At 38.8% G+C, this 17,725-nt stretch overlaps 1 protein-coding gene across 1 annotated transcript in view; it reads right to left on the bottom strand.

Annotated features, from left to right (window-relative positions):
• Nucleotides 1-17,725, bottom strand: part of LOC148154086 (uncharacterized) — a 136,266-nt gene that overhangs the window by 35,527 nt on the left and 83,014 nt on the right. The window contains exon 3 of the mRNA XM_088016038.1: nucleotides 3,643-3,687. Within this exon, the coding sequence (XP_087872164.1) occupies nucleotides 3,643-3,687 (45 nt within the window). The remainder of the gene's footprint in view (nucleotides 1-3,642; nucleotides 3,688-17,725) is intronic.

A 17,725-nucleotide genomic window follows, 5' to 3' on the forward strand; every position in this document is an offset into this window, starting at 1 on the left:
GGCTTGTCAGTTCTAGGATCAGTTGCTCCTTTCATTGGTGCCGGTACCGAACTAACAAGTCCTGATTGTTCAGAGGGAAGGAAAATATTTAACCAAACCTTTCCAGCAATGACTACCTGTTAGAACATTTTGACACTGTGGCGTGTACTTGGGCAAAAACCTTATTCATCCCACTTTTTTTTTTCCTTTTCCATACGTCCGCAGTAAGCACCACAGTAATCCTTATGAAGTATTTCATTCATATTTAACACTGGAAAATATCGCTATTTTTTCCAATTTTTCTTCCTGTCAGTTCCAGCAAGGCCTGAAAACTTCCTTGTGCCTTTAGAAAGAATACTTCTGGTTAGAGTGAATCATGAAAAACATATGACTCGCGTTAGAGCGATGGGAACTTCTGGGATATTAGCAAACGGCTTATAGTGAAGAATTCGTTACATGTGTCCATCAGAAACTTTCTTTTCATTATCAGAGGAACAAAAACTTTCAGCTTTTAGTCCTTTTTGAAACACAAGAAAACTGATCTGATAATCAAAATCGCGGTTCAAATTGTTAAATTTAGCTCCCGTTTTGAGGGATTCAAAGCGCAAGTACTCCAATTTTTAACCGAGCAAAATGTGACCAGAAGGAAATATTAACTTTTACACAACAGCAATCTGAAACTATAACTGAGTCGCAGTCTCCTGTGAAAATATTAATCTAACTTGACCATTTCCAGATTCAAATGTTTGTATCTTATTGGGATTTTACATGATTGACCAGCACAAAGTAGTATACTACTGAGAAGCAGAAGGAAAAGCATAAACTGTTTAAAGATATGTTACAAATACAAATCAGAAACATCTGGGATGAACTTGTTTTCTGCCCCCTTTATTGTTATACTAAACAAATAATCCAGTACAACTTCATTTTTTATTCAATCAAGTCCATAATCTTTGTGTGTGTAATATAATTTCTGTATGAATGGGGTAATTACCGCGAGTACGAGTGAATAAACTGCTTCAAGACGATCAAGGAACACGGCAGACAGGTCAGGGATAACACTGTGAATAAGTTTTAATCCCAATTTCTAAATAAAGTATAGTACAACTGCAAACCTACCAATAAGGGATCAGAAAATGAGATACTAAGAAGGCCAGTTTTGCAACATCTTTTTTTTTTAAACGTCCCTGAACAAGCTGCCAATGAGGCAGTAAACAAACAGAGAACCTGCAGAAATCCACACTTGATGTGTGAGAATCATCTGACAGGACAACTCCATAAAGCTAACACTGCACATCGGCCCCTCAGAGAAACATGGTGGTGGCAGCATCATCATAAGGGCATGTTTGTTTTTTAGCAGAGAGCAGAAAGCTGGGAAGATGGATGAAGAAGTTTTCAACAGGGCAATCCTGGAAGAAAACGTGTTAATGTCAGTGTTAATGTCTGCAAAAAGGGCTTAAAACGAATGTTGCTCGTTTAAGATGTTTATTTATAAGACGTTTGCAAACCATTGAACTTTTTCCATCCATCTCACCATAACAGCATTTGTTACTGTTGGTTGGTACGGTCATTAAAATCCCACTAATTTACGCAGAAAGTTGTGGTCAAACTGGACATAGTTTATGTTCCCAGCTGGCATCTGCTAAACCTCAATATTTTGTCAACATACATCATCCAAAGTTTAAATGCAATTTTGATATTACACAGACTATTGAAGCTTCTTGTTCCTATTGTCTAACCGATCTCTGTGTCCAAAACACAGTGAGTGGGTTTGCTTATTTCCAATTGATTTGTCAAGAGGAAACTATTCACATTCTCCACATGTCCTCTGGTTTACAAGGGGGGGGGATGTCTCTATACAATGGTGCCTTTAGAAATATGGTGACAGGATTGATGTTTATTTGGAAGTAAGGTTGAGGATAAACAAAGCCCAGTGGTGTTTCAGATTCACAGCTAGCTGTAGCGTTGAAGTTTTTTCTCTGTCATTTCATTTCCCAGTTTTCGTCTCGTGGCTCCGAAGTGGTGCACTGGAACACTTTTTGCATTGCACGAATAGGAAGCCTGGGAAAGCCGAGCCTCGCCACACTAATTTACAAGACGTATAAAGTGACCTTGAAAAGGATCATAACTTTGTCAGAGGAAAATCAAAGTGAAAGGAATTAATTTGCTCTTTATTACTCAAACAGCAAAGCCTCAGTTGATTAGATTTCATTTCTCTCGACTTTAAAAACGGCTTTTTATTATTTACATTTTCCCCTCAAAGACTGTTGGATTCCCGGCCCGTGAATCCAGACATGCTCCCTTTGCTTTACCCTGCCTGTATAATTCCTTTTTTTTTTTTTTTTTTTTTTTTTTTTTTTTACGCAAGGGCAATACTTTGGTTTTCAAGCCTTTTTCGCTGTGCTCTGTTGCACTGTGCTCAAGTGTAGAAAGCCACCACACTCGAGAGCCCATTATCACTTTTCTATCAGGTGAAAGGAGTGTTGATGCGGCTCTCCGCCAAGTGCATGTTCTTGCTGCAAATTCAATTTGTGGCGACACTCTTTGGCTGTGGAGGTGTCACAGTACGAAATCTCATTCCCCCTGGTATCCGAGGGCTCAGCTGGGCCAGGGTTCTCGATTCTGATCGGGAGGGAGTGAATGAAAGGGTGAGATTGGACATATTAATTACGGCCACGGCAGAAGGAATGCACCCAATTTTTCATTCCCAAGGTTTGATACGTCAGGGCATTCAATTACATGTACGGTTGCCTTAACCAGAAGTAAGTTGGAGAAGTAACGCAGGAGGTTATAACGATGTAATTCATCTTTTACAGTGTTTTGGTACAACAAAACAAAACAAATCTAGTTTTTAGGGGTTTAAGTTTAGTGAGGTCTGCAGTGTTTCTCTGAGGTTTTGATTAGGCTCCATTGCATCCCAGATATAACCTCAGAAAGCTTCCAGAATTTTAACTGGCTGGGTCAGAGTTAAGTTCTCCTCTCCACTGTCGCCACATGCTTGTACAGTATGAGGGATTGCTGCAAAGTCAATGCCATGATGCAATTGGCTGGGTTTTCTCAGCAAGAAAAACATTTGTTCAATTGGCCTAATAAACTCAAATATGGTGTCCTTTAACCAGTACTGGACTAGAATGTATGTCAATCCGTCCATGTTGACTATGGATTTATAAATACTTTTTTTTATATATCTATATAAAGTTCAGTAAAACAAAAAAATACATTAGAATTACTGGTTTATAAACAAATTAAAATAATATTTTTTCTACTTTGTCATGATCGACAAAAAACTAGAATTTTTCAGAGTTTTTCTTATTTTCTCCAAGAGAGTATATAACGACAAAAATCCAATTAAAAACGTGTTATTATATGCAAAATGTCATGGGTTCGAACAAGAGATAACAGCCTTAAGATGAGGCATTATTTTCTTTTTAGACTACATTATCTCCTCTCTTTAGTTTAAAAACGTAGCGCTTCTGTAGGAAAGGAATCAATCCCAAAATGCCCTGACCTAACCTCTCTTACACATTTTAGCCTCTAAGAAAATACATTGCACGTCTAAAATGACCGTAGTAAAATCTGCTGGTGTCCAGTTGAATTATTTATTTTCTAAATTCACAGAACAAGACAATTCTGATCTCCGATCCAAATTATAAACGTACATACCAGGCTCTCCGTCGCGGCCTCTCCTTCCTCTCTTACCAGGAGGTCCTGGAACAAAAAGACACAAAATACATTTAGGTCTAAGACTTGATTGCCTTAAATATGTACTAGTTTGATATTCCACCACCAGAATTTGGACATCAAATTCATTTTAACAGCCACGTTTAGATATTTACACTGAAGGATCATACAAAAAGGCAGCAAACTTCCAAATCGTGTTTCTGTTTCTTTTTTTTTGTCAGTTTTTGTCCAGTTACTGATCGTAAACACACACTTCCTCAAACCATTTTGTAATCATCCACTCCAACGTACACTTTGGGTTGCCGTGCCGAAGTCAAACATATAATAATGTTTGACTTCACAGCTCTACATCAACTGGACTGTTCAAGATCTGCTCATAGATAAATTTTGTGTTCCATGTAAACTTGTTTCTGTGTTTACCAAACAAGTTTATACAACAGCAAAAAAAAAAAAAAAAAAAAGACCGAATAAAATGAGACGAAGAATATGGCTCGCTCCCCCCACCCCCTTCTTGCAGACTACAAGTGTTATTTGGGTGCAAAATGCAGGACTGTATTGAAACCTCCTTGTACGATGCTAAGGCCTGAATCTGATCCCACCGTTTGGCTCAGCCTCGACCTCCAACTCTGCTCCTTTTGAGCGGCCTCCAAGATAATGTCAGGCGCTGCCAGTGAGGAGTCCGGGCTCAGTTCAATGTAACCACAGGTGGAGTTTGACTCCCACTTTACAACATGAGCCCCGTTTGCTTCCACAGGTTTGTTTTTTGAGGTTTTGTAAGAAACAGAAGGTGGTTTACTGCACTTGGCACTCCCTTCACTTTAACTCACTTTGTAATGACACTTGACACCTCTGAAAGGAATATTTCGTACAACATTATGACATCCTTCTGATTTCTGTGGTATGACAGCTGCTAAGAAAACGTTTGCCATATGGTGGCTGCTGTTCCAGGCAAAATACCTCACGTTATTTGCAAATATCACCGTGGTTTATAATATTCCTCACTTTATTTTTCATTCTAATTTTAGACTTTTAGGAAAGCCAGTTAAAATTGCAGAGCGATATAAAGATAAAAAACCTTCGCTGAGACTCGTGTGTGCCAACAATAATATTCCCACTTCAGAAAGAAAAATGATTTACTGTATGTTAGCAAAAATAGTCAAAACAGGTTTTCAGATATATTTAAAAAACTGATCAAGGGCTCTGGCCGTAAATGAAATAAGACTTGGTGAAAAAGCATTTTGGCTCCAGCTTTCTCACAGATTCCCAAATGCTGTCACGGAACAATGGTTTTTGGAGAAAAAAAATAAATAAAGTGCGGCTGGGAATTTTACGATGAGGGTCAGCAACTATGAACAATCTGTTAAAACCTTTTCAGCACTTTTTTCTTTCTTCGTTTGCCTGTCACTGAAATAAATCAAAGTAAATTTAATATTCTTTCAGATGTATGGTCAGACATAACAAAATGGACGCTGTGGTTTTGTGTGTTTCACATTGTGTTCCACATTTGGTGGCGTTTGCATTTTAGAAAGTGATGCAGCAGATAATATTTTCTCTCATGCCGAACCAGAAAGAGGAGAGTGTCAGTCGAGGTATGACGGTTTGGCTCCGTGTTTAGCTATGCTAGCAGGGTGGTGGACTGGAAAGCCTTGTCAATCAGTCTGCATTGTGCCAGGTTGAAATCTCTCTACAACTATCAAATGAACTGTCCAGGAATTGTCTTCAGACAGTCGAGGTTGCTTGACAGTTTAATGGCTTGAGCGGTGGTCCAACATTTTCTTGGGATTGACAGTTTCCTGTTTAAGCAAAAAATACCATAAGAACAAATGGTGTTCGTTTCCATCACGGGATTAATCATATATCTGCTGATGCCTAAGCTTTTAATTTAACCAGAGAGGATTATTTCTTCATGCCTGTCAAAAACCTTTCAGCTAGCTCTACAAGACTTCTCTCAGTTCCGGGTGAAGCTTACTTCAAGTTAGCATGCTAACGTGTTGCAGAGAACAAAGCAAATCAATATTCAGACTCCCATTGAGACAGAGCATGTTGATAAACGCCCTGAATCTGTTTCTGCTTAACGTGTCGTCCAATTTAGAGGAGGTAGTTTCTTTCCACCGTATGGATAGGGGTGAGGTGATGACTGTATCTTGGTCTATTATGCTAAACCACTGCATAAACTCAACAAACTGCTTGCATAATACCCAGTCTCCTTTTCACACAATTGTGACAATATGACTCTTTTATGTCAAAGTTTCTCAAGGAGAAGCATCAAACCCCGAGAACAAGAAGAAGAGCTTAATACAACCTCTTTCTCCCTTTCAAGAATCAGACGGCATTAAAGTTTTAAATCGCGCACTCTCTGCTAAACTCTACTAGATTGCGTTTGAAAACCATTTCACACAAAGCATTTGGAAGCACTGCAAAAACACGCAGCTTTAATCCATTGTTTTAAGATTTTCTGCAAATATTGTTCATCACAACATCATTTTAAAGTTATGGATTGTTTGACATGATAAACGTCCTGTTTATGCTTCACGCAGCTGAGACACAACTGCCTTTTAGCATTGCCCATCATCCGTGAAGTATTGATTGGCCCTGAGCAGTGGCCCTCTTTTCGCTTCTCCTTTTCCTCCAAATCAATCAGTCTGAAGCAAGCCAGCACTGGGTGGAGCAATTTACACTACCAGCCATGTCTCAAGAGCGCAACGTACATAATCAGACTGCTTTAAAACCCTCTCTCACGATGTAACGGAGCCATTCTTCAGAATGAAAGTCAAACTTTTGCCAAAAACAGCAAACAGTGTACCAGTTGTAACCTCCAAGCAAATCAGGTTTAAGGAGAATTGGCTTCAGATCTCTCTGTGAGCACAGATCCACTTCTCTGCAGTATATAATCTGTTTCAGTTTTTATTACACCATGTTTTAGTCATCATACATGAACCCTAAAATTTATTACTCAACTGTGCCACAAGATGGGTTAATGCTCAATGCAATCAAAAAAAAAAAAAAAAAAGAAAAAAGTTTTCTCAAACATGTCATGATTTTCCAATGAAGCAGAACCAAATCTAAATCTCACTTCTTTAAAGGCAAAAGGTTTCGCTACAGTTTTTGCAATACAAATAAACGTACTGTGACGTGAAGGACATATTTGGAATATGTTCAGACAGATTTTAGAAAGTCTTTGACATTTGCCTTCTTGCCCTTTCTACATCTGGGATCTTTGTGCCATGGTGCAGGAGTTTCAACATTTGGTTATATGATTGAGGGTGTCTTGCAATTCAAATTTGGATATTTCAAAGGTCCAAGTCAAATGAAGTGCAGAGGAATTTAGCGTTTTGCACCCACTTAATGCTGTTAAGAGTTCAGGAAGGGTTCAGGCCCGTTCCCACAGTCAGTGAGCGAGAAGTACAGTACACACTGGACATTTCACCAGTCCGATCGCCGAATCAATCAATGAACGGATTTTAACAGCTAGTGCTTTTTCATGGATCCCTCCTTCCAAATACAAATGATTCCCAATTACAAATCAGGAATATTAAAAAAAAAAAGATTTTTGTTTTCTTCTTATATCTTCTTGCATTATAAATCTTTTAGAGAAATTTGAATCGGCTAAAATTTGGCATTGGCAGGTCAAAGCTAAATTTAAGTGAGACAACTTGATCTATGACCCAAACTGGGCCCACATCAGTGGATGTCTAAATACACGGTAATATGTCAGCAGTTTAATGGTTTCTAATGTTTTCTTTTCAGTGTCATGGCAAATTCTCAAACATAAAAGCAAACATGCTTTGCAGCCATGTTTCTTGCAAGCTAAATAACTGGAGAGGAAATGTGATTTTCCTCAATAATTCATGAAAGCCAAATATACTGCGTGAGATTGTGCTTTGTAACAATGCATTCATATATATATATATATATATATATATATATATATATATATATTTTTTTTTTTTTTTTTTTTTTTTTTTTTTTAAGCATAACAAATGAAAAGTGTTTCTCACAGTAGGCTTAAATTATGTTTTTACACGATATTTAAAGTCCATTTATCCATTGTTCCATTTATTTAACTGGGAATTCTTGAACGGCTGTCCAAATTTGTGGTGTAATATTTTAACCACTACTCTTCATGACTAAGGTCCAAAAAGGACATTTAAACCCCAGTGGCAGTAGGTATGTAAACGTAGGAAATGGGATTCCGCTTTAATACAATGCTTAATGCAACATTCTGCTATACTTGGCAAAATATCACATGGTTAATATACTTTTAAAAACAATGGCTTTGAACAAGCATAAAGCTGCTTTGCATCATTTGGCTTCGTTGAACTAAATCATGATCTGGTCAGCTCTGATGGTCTCAAGACGGCTCCAGCCACCCTCGGAACGTGAATCCCAGCGTTTCCTTGAAATGTTGAGAACATGCAAGAAGAAAAACCTCTGCTGATCAATGTCTTTCGAAACATTCCTGGGACTTATGAAGAAGTAGTCAAAACAGACTTTAATATACCCCATTTAATACCGCAACAAGGATGGATGAGTTTATTAAACCTCACAACACTTGGGTATCCAGGTCAACGGAACTAAAACTGCACAAAAGCTGGCTTTCTTCTGCGCGGCACAATCATTTGTTACTTTACAAGTACATTTTTGTGGAAACGTCTGGCAAAAAGGCACCCCTTCAATCCAGGATCATTATTCTTTGCATGACAACGAATAAATCAATACATGAAATGCTAATTCATGGGCCGCTGAGTCCGGTGTCAGAGGGAAACTATGGAAATTGAACAATATTTTAAAATAAGTCTGGTCTGTGAAGGTCACTGCTTTCCTCATTCTCTACTGACAAATGTGAGCTGTTGTCATGAATAGAAACTGCAGACTCCAAAAGCAAGCAGAGAATGCCTAACAAGCAGATTAATTATGTAATAAGTGCATTTCCTGGAAAAAAAAAAAAAAAAAAAAAAAAAGGATGACTACAGCACCTGCACACAGCATTATAAGCAAGTTCAATAGAAAACCCCCGACAAAGAGTGGGGACAATGTATTTGTCCGTGAGGTTACGCAGACCCAGAATTCTGTCTGAACATATCCATCACTTTTTGACACAAACATCCAGTTCTCTCTTATGGAAGTCAATCCGACCAGATGAAAACCTGGACTGTGTCTCCATCACTTCCAGGACGTCCATGCGGTCGTCAGTCACTGGTACTGTCGAAGGAAACGTTAAAAGTCCCATTAGTCTTGCGACCTACTGAACTGGATCCGGAAGAAGAGCACTTGTACTCTCACTGACCTGGACTTCTTGTGCTAATCCCTCAACTTCCTCAACCACTTTAGGAGAGACGACAAGCCAGAGGCACAACGAGTTTCCGCACAAAGAAAACAATTAAAAAAAAATGTAAAATCTACTTTTTATAAGAACAGTTACGCTTGCTTAAGACATTTGAGTTCAGCTTCTGGGAAGCAAGACTTCATATTACTGTAGTCTTATAGTAGATACAAAGCTATGTCATTTCAAATAACAACCGTATTATAGGCCTGGCAAAAGAAGACTGTACAAATTTCTGCCAGGACGATGTTTGAAATTCTAAAAACGGTACAAATAACAACTGTGACATAAACACCTACTGAGTTTGAGGGGTTTTTTAAAAACAGTGATGGTTGTAAACTCTTATGGCTACTGAGGTTATTGTAGGTAGAGTCCTTGTATTTCTCACCACTAGCATCTTAGCATATAGCTAGCCTTCCTGATGAGCTTATTTTAAAAAAAAATCCTCTCAGCTGCAAATTAGCTGCTGCTAGTCTTCAGGAGCCTCCCCTTGCACTTCAAAAGCTCCTTAGTAGATAGTCTGCTCTGACCTGCTAAAGAGCATCGGTGCTGTGACTCCAGTCTGGTTTATTGTTTAGGAGGAATTTACCATCTCCAAGTCGGTTTCCTGACCGGTGAGTCCGTGCCCAAGGAAATCCACAATCAGCTCATTGGTTTAACCAAAAGAAAATCAGTTCTCCAAAAAATCTGAGTCAGGGGCTAAATAAAAATGAACATAACTCTTTATTTCCCCATTTCAATTTAAAGGTTCATACATGGGTAGGGAGATACTGTCCAGCAGTGCACAATATCGCACAAAAGAAACAATGAAAAACATTGTTCCTTTACCTTTCACTAAAGGAACAATGTGTTACCGAGTTTGTATCTGTTATATAAAAATCCTAATAAAATGCACAGAGGTTTGTGGTGTAATGTGTTTGAAAGGCATTACATAATGTCTTTTAAAAGAGGAAACCCCTTGTTTTAATGGTAGAGCTGCTTTGGCAAAAATAGCCAGAAGTACAAACAGGTACGAGTTTTATGTAGTGCTAGGCTAATACCAAGTATGGAAACTCCTTTATCCTTTGCTATAACAGACTGTAAAGATCTGTTTGGCAAAGTAATATAAACAGACATTTCAGGAAGAATTTGGATCTCTACTTTAATTTTCCCCAAGACCCACATTTGAATCCCAAACCTGACCTAGAAAAACAATGTCCTGAAGGATATTTAACATCACTCTCCGATTCTGCGGCATAGGTCTTCATTATCCCCATTTTCAACTATACTTAACTCCGATGCAACAATTTCCTGAGTAAATATAATGATTACATCCATTTCCTAAATACGTATTTGCAATTATATTTAATTCCTTCCCCAGAAAAAGAGACCATTGTGTCTGATTTTTACATTTACTCATTTTCCTTTTTTTTTTTTTTTTGTGTGTGCGCTAACATAAATTCTTTACGGTTCACACAGACACACATTTATCCCACTTAAATCAACATAATGCTGACAAACCACCACTTCCCGTCCAATCAAATTTGTTCTCCGTTATAAACCTTCTTTTATGAGCTGCAGGAGTTGTGTTTACACAGCTCAGAAAGAAGGATTAGTTTGGGGGAATTTACAGTAAAGCAAGAAATCTCCCCGATTACTTTTGTAATATGGATCTAATAAACACTTAGAGGGTGTAATGAATGCCTCCTTCGCGCGATTCCACCACTTTCTTGACGACTGAAACGCGGCGACACGACAGAAATGTCATCATGTCGCCAACATTAAAATTAAATCTCTAAAGCGACGGTTGTTGTTCACGTTAGGAGCTGTTAAGATGTCTCCCAGCAGGAACATGAAAGTGATTACACGAGGCAACGATCACTGCAACTGGAGAAAACAGAAGCTGGTTTCTGTTTCAACTCAACGATGCTTTTGTTTCCCCCTGCGAGTGTATCTGCGTGAACGCTTAGGAGTGGTCAGATAGCTTGAAATGAATTCATTTCTCAATTCATCTCTGAGGAGTATAGCGATTTTGTGCCTGGTTGAGTGTGTGTTGGTTGGATTCTGCCCATGTTTGTCCAGATGCCAGTTATGAGTTCATTAACCAGCGAGTCTATCCATTAAGATGTGAGGGATTGTCTGGCGCGGCAGACTCTGATTGAAGTTAGCATTAAAAACGCATCTTTCTTCTGCTGCACTACATGAAATAGCCAGCCTCAACACTTAGATTATCCTTACAGAGTAATTACCGTCAAACTGTTTTCCCGCTCTGGATTAGACGTCTTTTTTTTTTTTAACATTTAGGGACTCAAGCAAGAAGCAGTTCCTTCCCGAAACGAAATTCTTTCTCAGAGAAGAGAAATGACTCGAGTTCGAGCATGCCTGGAAGGGATGCATGGATCATCTCCGTTTTTGCTCCGGTTCAGTGTTCAGGCTGGAAGACTCCGGGAGGACCCGGTATCCTTTAAGGGAGCCTTTTCATCACCTTCAGAGATCAATGTGTTTTCCTCTGGCAAGGGGCTGAGTGCAAGGATACTTGAAACCCACCCCGTTAGCTGCACACTGCAATTATTCTTCCCGCAGCGCTGACTGCGGTCGTGATGGAGGCAGAACACACTCCCTGATGAGGCGAGGTCGGTAATAAGCCGATCGATCAGCCAAGTCGCGTCGCTTTATTCTGGGGGCTAAACTGGCACCGGCGGCTCTCCCGACAGTTCTGTCAGAAACCTCCGCTGTGTCCTTAGCACATCCAGCAGCTTGAAATACAGCAGCTTGAAATACAGCTGCATAAGATGGGGTGTGACTTTTGGGGAGGCTTAAAATTATTAGCTGTTAAATTTCAAAACGCGCTGTTCTGAAAATGAAAGGGATGAGACGGGCTTGGCTTGGCCCGGCCAAGGTGTAATCCACAATGGAAATTAATGGTTTCTTTTTGAGTGTTAACCCGGTTATGTCTTGGCGTTCCTTCACAACGGATTCCAGAGCCTCTTAAGAACTCACTAAACCAACGAAAGTTAAAACTCTTGCCATGATTGTGAAGTAATCTAAAGTCTGATCTCTAACGAAACTATCATCTTCCACCTGTGCCTTTCTGCCAATTACCAGAGTCATAAAATCATAGCAAACAACCGACCTGAAGTCCAAAGATCTTAAATCTGATTTTGTGATTTGTACAACCAATACACAATGCTCTTAAAATTAATATAATTCATCAAGTGAAATATTCTCTTTGAGCAAACAGCAAACCTTATAGTTCTCCCTCAGGAGCATTGGATTCCGCATTTACTCAATGGTTAAGGCCTCCGATTTAGTACTGTTGAAACTAATCTCCTTTCCTCACTCGACTATAAAATGCTCATAGATGTAATGGCTGCTAAATGAGAAGGCTGAAACATCGAACATCGTTTGTCTTTTAAGTGGCGTTTAGAAAATGACAGTACGTTGTGTTATTTTGTACAGCTGCAAAGGGATGTCTTCAATTGTACGTACAATGCCTTGGAAGTTTATTGTATCAATGTTTTATGCAAAACAGTGCATAATTGTTGTTTTTATTGAGGTTTTCTTTAAAAATACTTGATCTGAAAAGTGTGGCATGCATTAAAAATTCAACACACCTGCACTTAAAACTGAACCATCTTTAGCTGCAGTTGCACCTACAGCCTTTTTTTTAACAGCTTTTCATGTCTGAGATGTTTTTGTGCATTATCCTTAGTAAAATAAATCTAACTCAGTCAGATTATAATGAGAGTGTTTGTCACAGATTATCAATTGGATTTAGATCTGCTTTCTGATTGGTTCACAGTAGTTTGAGCTGAACTTTTCCACGGAGCCTCTGGTTGTACGTCGGGCTTGTTGTTTAGGGACTTGAACAGCTTGAACGGTGCAATGATATCTACCCTATAAAAACAATATTAAGTTCAAACTGCATATAAATCTGCAAACTAGACGCTTTTAAATATAGGCAATGTGACAGCAGTGAGTCTAAGGGAATTCTTTAAACAGTTTCTCGTGAAAATGTAGAAATTTGCTTGGAAGGTTTTGAACTGCCATTTCTTTTGAATTTGGCTGAGTTATGCGATTTGGCACGCTCTTCCATCCTATGCTCCTTTACCGTCTTAGACTATGCCGGCTGCTGCTGATTAAGCTAAGATAAACGTAAAGGGTGGAATATCTATGAGACGTTCATGTATAATTTATTGAAATAATGAGGGAAAATATTGCCAAATAAGCAGCTTTATGCCACTTCTTCCCTACTGTGTGTCCCTGACCCGGTTAATGAACTCACTGCTTGGTGATAGTTCTTACCACAATATGTAATTGACCACATTTGCGATGCATTTACACATGATTGGACCTTTCAGTACCCCAGATTTAACATTAAACTTTACCAAATAATGAGCTAAAGTTACTCTCATCACATTGTTACAAGCCAGTGATTCACTTAAGAGTCTCCTGCCTTTCTACCAGCATTTCTGTCCCCTGACAAAGTTTATAGATGGATTGTGTGTGAACTTTGAAAGAGATGATACTGAGATTAGATTACGCACAGAAAAACTTTATTAATTAGCTGTATGCTGGTGGTAATTAGTCTAAAAGGAAGGTGAACGCAAATGCATGCATTTGTTAGAAGAAAAAAAAAACATTGAATACAGTTTCCTAACGTTGTGTGAATCTACCACGTTACATTCCAATAAAATACAAGCTTGTGGTTGCAAAATGTTTAAAAGTGCAAGGCGGCTAAATGCTTTTGCAAGGCACCGTGAAGTGGGTTCAGACACAGTCCTGTACCTGCTGACATGACTGCTGGCTGACCTCATCAACACCAGGAATGTGTGAGCCAATATGCAAAACGTGCATGTGCGTCTGCGGTGCGAGAGGCGGCAGATTTAAAGAAGCAGAGCTGCTTAGTATGGACCGCAAGGCCGCAAGCTGCTCAAGGACAGTCGCCGCAGTTCAACACAGATGAAATCACTACAGAAAAATAACAACTGCAGTCAAGTGAAACGTGTTATTAGGATTCAAAACTATATTACTGGACTTCCATGTGATGTTTTCAGTTTAAACGACCGCACACTTTTAACACATTAAGGTTAGTGAAATTAAACAAAACCGCCACTTCCTGCATGGTGAGAAGTACCGTGCAAGCTGGCACTTTCTGGGGGTAAGAAATGGTGTTTTTATATTTCGCGAGGTCAGGTGTTTCCAGCAACCACAATGCTCTTTTCCTACAAGCCAGTCAAATTGCCCCCACAGCCTGTGACAGACCTGGAAGTGGTAACTGTGAGGGGTACAGCATCTGTACAAGCCAAATACTCTCTTAACCCCTGTCCTGCCCTGAGGAAACCATGGAGCCACAGCCTGCTAGCTGCTGCTCATCTGCTCTGTCCCATCAGTAAGAGTAAAGTCAGAGCGTTTCCTCTGACAGCTTTGATACGTCCTGCATCCAATCCTGCAGCTGGAAAAACTACCACAGTATATGTGTGTGTGTCCTGATGCACTGCGCCAAGTCCCAGCTCCATGGCGAGTGAAGTCACCAACCACACTAATGCTATTTAGTTAATAAGTTATTTCCCACACTAATCTGTTAATTTGCAGTTTATCAGCCCAGTCCGTATCCTCAACTATGCTTTTACTTAGTCAATCGTGATGGTTTCAGCAGAAGTTTTTGGGTGCAAATTACATGTATGAAATCAAAATTGTACATACATGCTCACTATTTATTTATTTATTTATTTATTTATTTTGGTTAAATGCTGCCTTAGCAAGTTGCAACTTTAGCAGGCTTTCTAAATACACCAGCAAAATTAGTAATTTCTGAAACTCATATGTGGAATTGATAGCACCACTGTTAATTGTTTTTTTTTGTTGTTGTTGTTTTTCTCACACAGACCTGGTTTTTAAGTAAAACCTACAATTTTTCAAACAAAATGAGACTGGAATCATTCAATCTCGTTTTGGTATAGCTACACCAAAAAAACAAGTAAAGTAAAGTCAATGATTCCAAAAGATAAACTATGATTTTTGTCATTTAAAGTAATAGTTTTTGATTGCAGAAAAAGGTTGTTTTGGGGGTTTTTTTGTCCTGAAAAAATTTTCTCCAAAGCTTGAACACTGAGCTGTAAGTTTAGACTGTGGTTTTAACAACAAGGAGGTTTTTCTCATCTTTCATTAATCCCGACACTTAAAATTCATCAGTACATCTGACAGCAAAACAGACCCTCACCTTGATGCTACCACCAGCGTACTAGACAGATAGTAGAGTGTCCTCAGGTTTGTAGTCACTGTAGTCAAATTACTGAGTCTATTTCCAGAAGTGATTTGGCTTGTCTATGTGGGGAGTTGCTGGTTTCAGTCATGTTTATGTTATGACAGGTAGGAAAATGTCAAATGTCTGGTTATGGCCTCCCTGAACCTCAACCCTAATGAGAAATAGTGACTATGTTTAAAAGCCAGGTCCATGTCAGGAAACCAAGGAATTAAATATATATATAAATATATAAATATATATATCTATAAAACTCATCAAATATCCAATTAGAATTATATGAGAAGTTTATTTATTGCAACAGGTGCAACTTTGTAAATAATATTTAACCAGATGTCAGGGGTGTTGTACATGTTTTCAGTGGATTAATGAAAGTCAATGAAAAAGTCAAACAGGTGCAACCCAATTTCTTATTTTTCCACTTTCGTTAGTTGTATCGTTTTTAATCTGTTAAACCAGAAACTGAAAGATTCAAGTGCATCATTAAAAGCTTCAAAAAACCCAACAGTCATATTTTTTTGGACAGTGGGAGATAGTCAGAGTACCCAGAGGGAAGCCACACAAAGGTAAACTGTGCAAACTCCACAGGCAAGGATCTGAAACACGGACATTCTTGCTGCAAGGCAACAATAAAATCTGGAGTCTAAACTTTATAGCATATTATTTGAGGCAAAGATTTACTGAAGACTTACAGCAGTTTAGAAAACTTGGATTTCATCTCGACTTAAAAAGCTCCACTGAGTGCTCAGAAAATGCCCCGACTAAAGATGAGAGTCAATTTAGCCCTCTGCTGGTTTCTGGCAGCAAAAAAAGCTCTATCCATTTTTTTTTTTTCCCCATTCACATATTTGCTGAATCATAAAATCATAGCACAGCGTGTCCTTTCAGCAGTGTTTAATCTCTCAAAAGACTCGCTTGTTCTGCTGAAACTGTGAAGCTAAAAGTAGCAACATTTAAACATCAAACGTTTTAACCACAACTGTAACCTGCATTCCCTTGTTCACATGTTCTCACATTAAAAACACAAACTTTAGCGTATTGCGTTGGGAGTTAATGTGATAAAGCAACCCAAACTGCCAAATCGTTGTGAAGTGGAGGGAAAATTGTGGATGTAATGGAATCTCGGTGCAAATGCAGTCGATCTCTGAAGATTATGGTCAGAGAACAATGAAAACCATGAAAATTACCAGACAGGAGAGGGTAAAAGCTGCACTGAAGTTCAAAACACAGTTATGAAACAATATTCCACTAACATCTTTTCCCTAAATTTCACAATTTTTCACTATTTTGTCCAACTTTCACCAATAAAATCGCAATACAATACCAAAACTGTGGGAAGGGCTCTTGGGGGGGAGGGGGGAGGGGGCGATACCATCTTGAAGCTCAATAAATGGGGAACTTCTAACCTTTAAATCATTAAGTCGGAAATAGCTTGTGGAGACTATTGAAAACAATCAAATTAAACAACTTCAAAGCCGTCATAACCACTCCGAAGGAAAAAAAAAAAAAAAAAAAAAGCAGAGTCAAGTTTTGGGAGGATGCTGAAAGCTTTAAGTGTCTCACTCTGAGAAGCCTCGGTGGGTCTTCAGTGGAAACAAAAACAAAGTGTCATCATCGAGACGTCGACCGAAGTGTCAGCCAGCTCTGTTTATTTTTCATAAGCCCAGGAATTCCCTTCCATACGCATAGCGATGAGCTGCAATTCTTCAGGAGACAGCCTTGAATCAATAAAACTGGTCATTTCAGGCATAAATTCGGCAACGCTTTCAGATTTACTCTAAAATCAGAGCTTGGTTGTAATAATATATCTGGAACTCCAGGCAGGCGGCTGAGGTATAAATCTAACGTGGAAAAGCGACTCTAGAAAAGTTAACTTTGAACAGTGGATGCAAAAATCTGATGTTTCTTTTTTAACAACTTATGTGAATATTTTTTAAAAAAAATAAGCCAAAGTTTCAAACAGGAGCTTCTTTTGGAGTTTTAGTAACAGCTGTCAACCATCAGCTTTAAAGCTCAGCTGATTGGCAGTACTGGACACGGCGTCCAATCATTTCAGTTCATTCAGTACTTTCATGAAATCTTATTATAAAGATAATTTGCGATTTATTTTTTTGTTGTTTTTAATTAAAGGAAGGCAGGAAGGAAGGAAGGAAGGAAGGAAGGAAGGAAGGAAGGAAGGAAGGAGTCCTACTGATATCTATTGCTCTACCTTTCAAATGGTGTTTAATTGACATTTTTTGTTACATCACATTTTAACAGGGATGGGAAAACGGTAGAGCTACTTCCTCCAATCAAATTCAGAGGGAGTGACATCACACACACAAATAGGAAGCTGCAGCTGTCAAAACAGTCTCTCCTCCACTGTTATTACAAGAAAAAAAGCACTTAGATTGTAAAGAGCAATCAACAAACTAGAACAAAAAAATAGCACACGGTAGAATACAGTCTTCTAAGCTGTGCTCATGAAAACAAGCTGCACAGCTCGCTGACTCACACCA

The sequence above is a fragment of the Poecilia mexicana genome, unplaced genomic scaffold (assembly GCF_051168715.1).
Source record: "Poecilia mexicana isolate PSO_F unplaced genomic scaffold, ASM5116871v1 scaffold_18, whole genome shotgun sequence".
Taxonomy (NCBI): domain Eukaryota; kingdom Metazoa; phylum Chordata; class Actinopteri; order Cyprinodontiformes; family Poeciliidae; genus Poecilia; species Poecilia mexicana.